The following is a 1,967-nucleotide window of genomic DNA, read 5'->3' on the forward strand; positions in this document are numbered from 1 at the left end:
CTCTTTTTAATATTTTCTCAAATCACTTTTTTTTCTTCTCTGATAATGACATTATAATCACTAGAAATTAGTTTCCTCTGCACGAAACATTCCAAACTTTAAAAATCTGAATTGCATCGACAGTCAAGTAAGCAGACTCTTCAGGACCCTTGACGCTTCACATAAAGAAAAAAAAGCAAGTATGCCAAGTGATTGTGTTTAGTCCAATTGCTGATTTAAAGGGCATAAGCAATCAAGCTTGCAAAATAAAAAAAGATATCATGCTGAACGGGCAAGGGATTGTGTATAGACTAGATATTATACAATGTATAAAGTGTTCCATTCTCTGTAAACAATAAATTATGCTCAACATGAATTAAGATTCTTATGGTACACTAATTTGAGGGATCCATACATTATTCAACCAACACAAAATAACCTCTTCTATTTCTGTGATCCTCTTGTACCTTGTAATTGTGTGATCCAGTAACCAACAAGAATAGAAACACTACTGATCATATCATGATACAAGCTGTTTGTCAAAAGCAATGCTGAACATGAATAGCAGCAGTGTTACTTGTTCTTGTCGGCGATGACATTCTCCACATACCACTTGTACGTCTCGACAAGCCCTTCCTTGAGGGGAACCTTGGGCATCCACCCCATCGCCTGTATCTTGGAGCTATCCATGAGCTTCCTTGGCGTGCCGTCGGGCTTGGTTGAATCCCAAATGAGCTTCCCCTGGAAGCCGACCACCTCCTTGACCAGCTCAGCAAGCTCCTTAATGGTGACCTCGCTTCCACTACCCACATTGACATGCTCCAGCCCAGAGTACTGATCCATCAGGAAGATGACGGCATCAGCGAGGTCATCGACGTGCAAGAACTCACGCAGAGGCGAGCCAGAGCCCCAGACGACGACCTCGGCGGCATTGGTGGCCTTGGCCTCGTGGAACCTGCGGATCAACGCCGGCAAGACGTGGGAGTTCTCCGGGTGGAAGTTGTCCTGCGGGCCGTAGAGGTTGGTGGGCATGGCGGAGACGGCGTCGAGGCCGTGCTGGATGCGGTAGGCCTGGCACATCTTGATGCCGGCGATCTTGGCGACGGCGTACCACTCGTTGGTGGGCTCGAGCGGGCCGGAGAGGAGGGAGTCCTCGGGGATGGGCTGCGGCGCGAACTTGGGGTAGATGCAGGAGGAGCCGAGGAAGAGCAGCTTGCGGACGGAGCCGCAGCGGAGCGCGGCGTCGACGACGTTGGTCTGGATCTGGAGGTTGGCGGCGATGAAGTCGGCGGGGAAGGTGGAGTTGGCGTGGATGCCGCCGACCTTGGCGGCGGCGAGCACCACGTAGCGGGGCAGCTCGGCGGCGAAGAAGGCCTCGACGGCCGCCTGGCGGGTGAGGTCGAGCTCGGCGTGGGTGCGGACGACCACGTCGGTGAAGCCCAGCGCGAGCAGGCGGCGGTGGATGGCCGAGCCCACCAGGCCCCGGTGGCCCGCGAGGAAGACCTTGCCGCCCTTGTCGGCGAGGAAGGCGGGGTGCGGATCTGCGGAGAGGAGGGTTAAACGGAGGGGGAGGGGGAGCTGCGGTGGGTCCGAGGAATTCGGTGCTTACCGGCGGGAGTGACGGTGCCCATGTCGCCGGAGTTGGGAGGTGCGGCCGCCGGAGGTAGGGGATGGGGTTTGAGGAGGAGGATTTGGGGGCGTTTATTAGGGAGAAGACGAGGTAGAGAGTGGGTTTGCTTAAACTTGGTTTCTCCTCGTGAAACTTTACTGAAAGTACACGTGAGGCATCGCGCGCGAGATCCAAAGAGTGGGCGTCCACGACGGAGGCGTTGACATTTTAGTTCTTCGATGCAATGCCACAATGGCTCACCAAAAGTAATTTGAAGATGTAAAGAAAATGTTATCTGAAGATGTTCGATCGGTTCGACAAAATTTCAACGAAATTGTCAAGTTCTCGATAGATTCTCTCAAATCTCTTCTCGAAAATA

The 1,967-nt window shown here is 52.9% G+C and overlaps 1 protein-coding gene across 1 annotated transcript; it reads right to left on the reverse strand.

Annotated features, from left to right (window-relative positions):
* Positions 1-264: 264 nt before the first annotated feature.
* On the reverse strand, positions 265-1,740 carry LOC124684541 (probable GDP-L-fucose synthase 1). The gene is made up of 2 exons (XM_047218830.1): positions 1,589-1,740; positions 265-1,520 (listed from the first exon to the last, which is right to left on the reverse strand). The coding sequence occupies exons 1-2, from the start codon at positions 1,608-1,610 to the stop codon at positions 553-555; spliced, it is 990 nt and encodes a 329-aa protein (XP_047074786.1). The 5' UTR covers positions 1,611-1,740; the 3' UTR covers positions 265-552.
* Between the last annotated feature and the right edge of the window lie 227 nt (positions 1,741-1,967).

Source organism: Lolium rigidum, chromosome 1 (genome assembly GCF_022539505.1).
Source record: "Lolium rigidum isolate FL_2022 chromosome 1, APGP_CSIRO_Lrig_0.1, whole genome shotgun sequence".
Lineage (NCBI taxonomy): Eukaryota > Viridiplantae > Streptophyta > Magnoliopsida > Poales > Poaceae > Lolium > Lolium rigidum.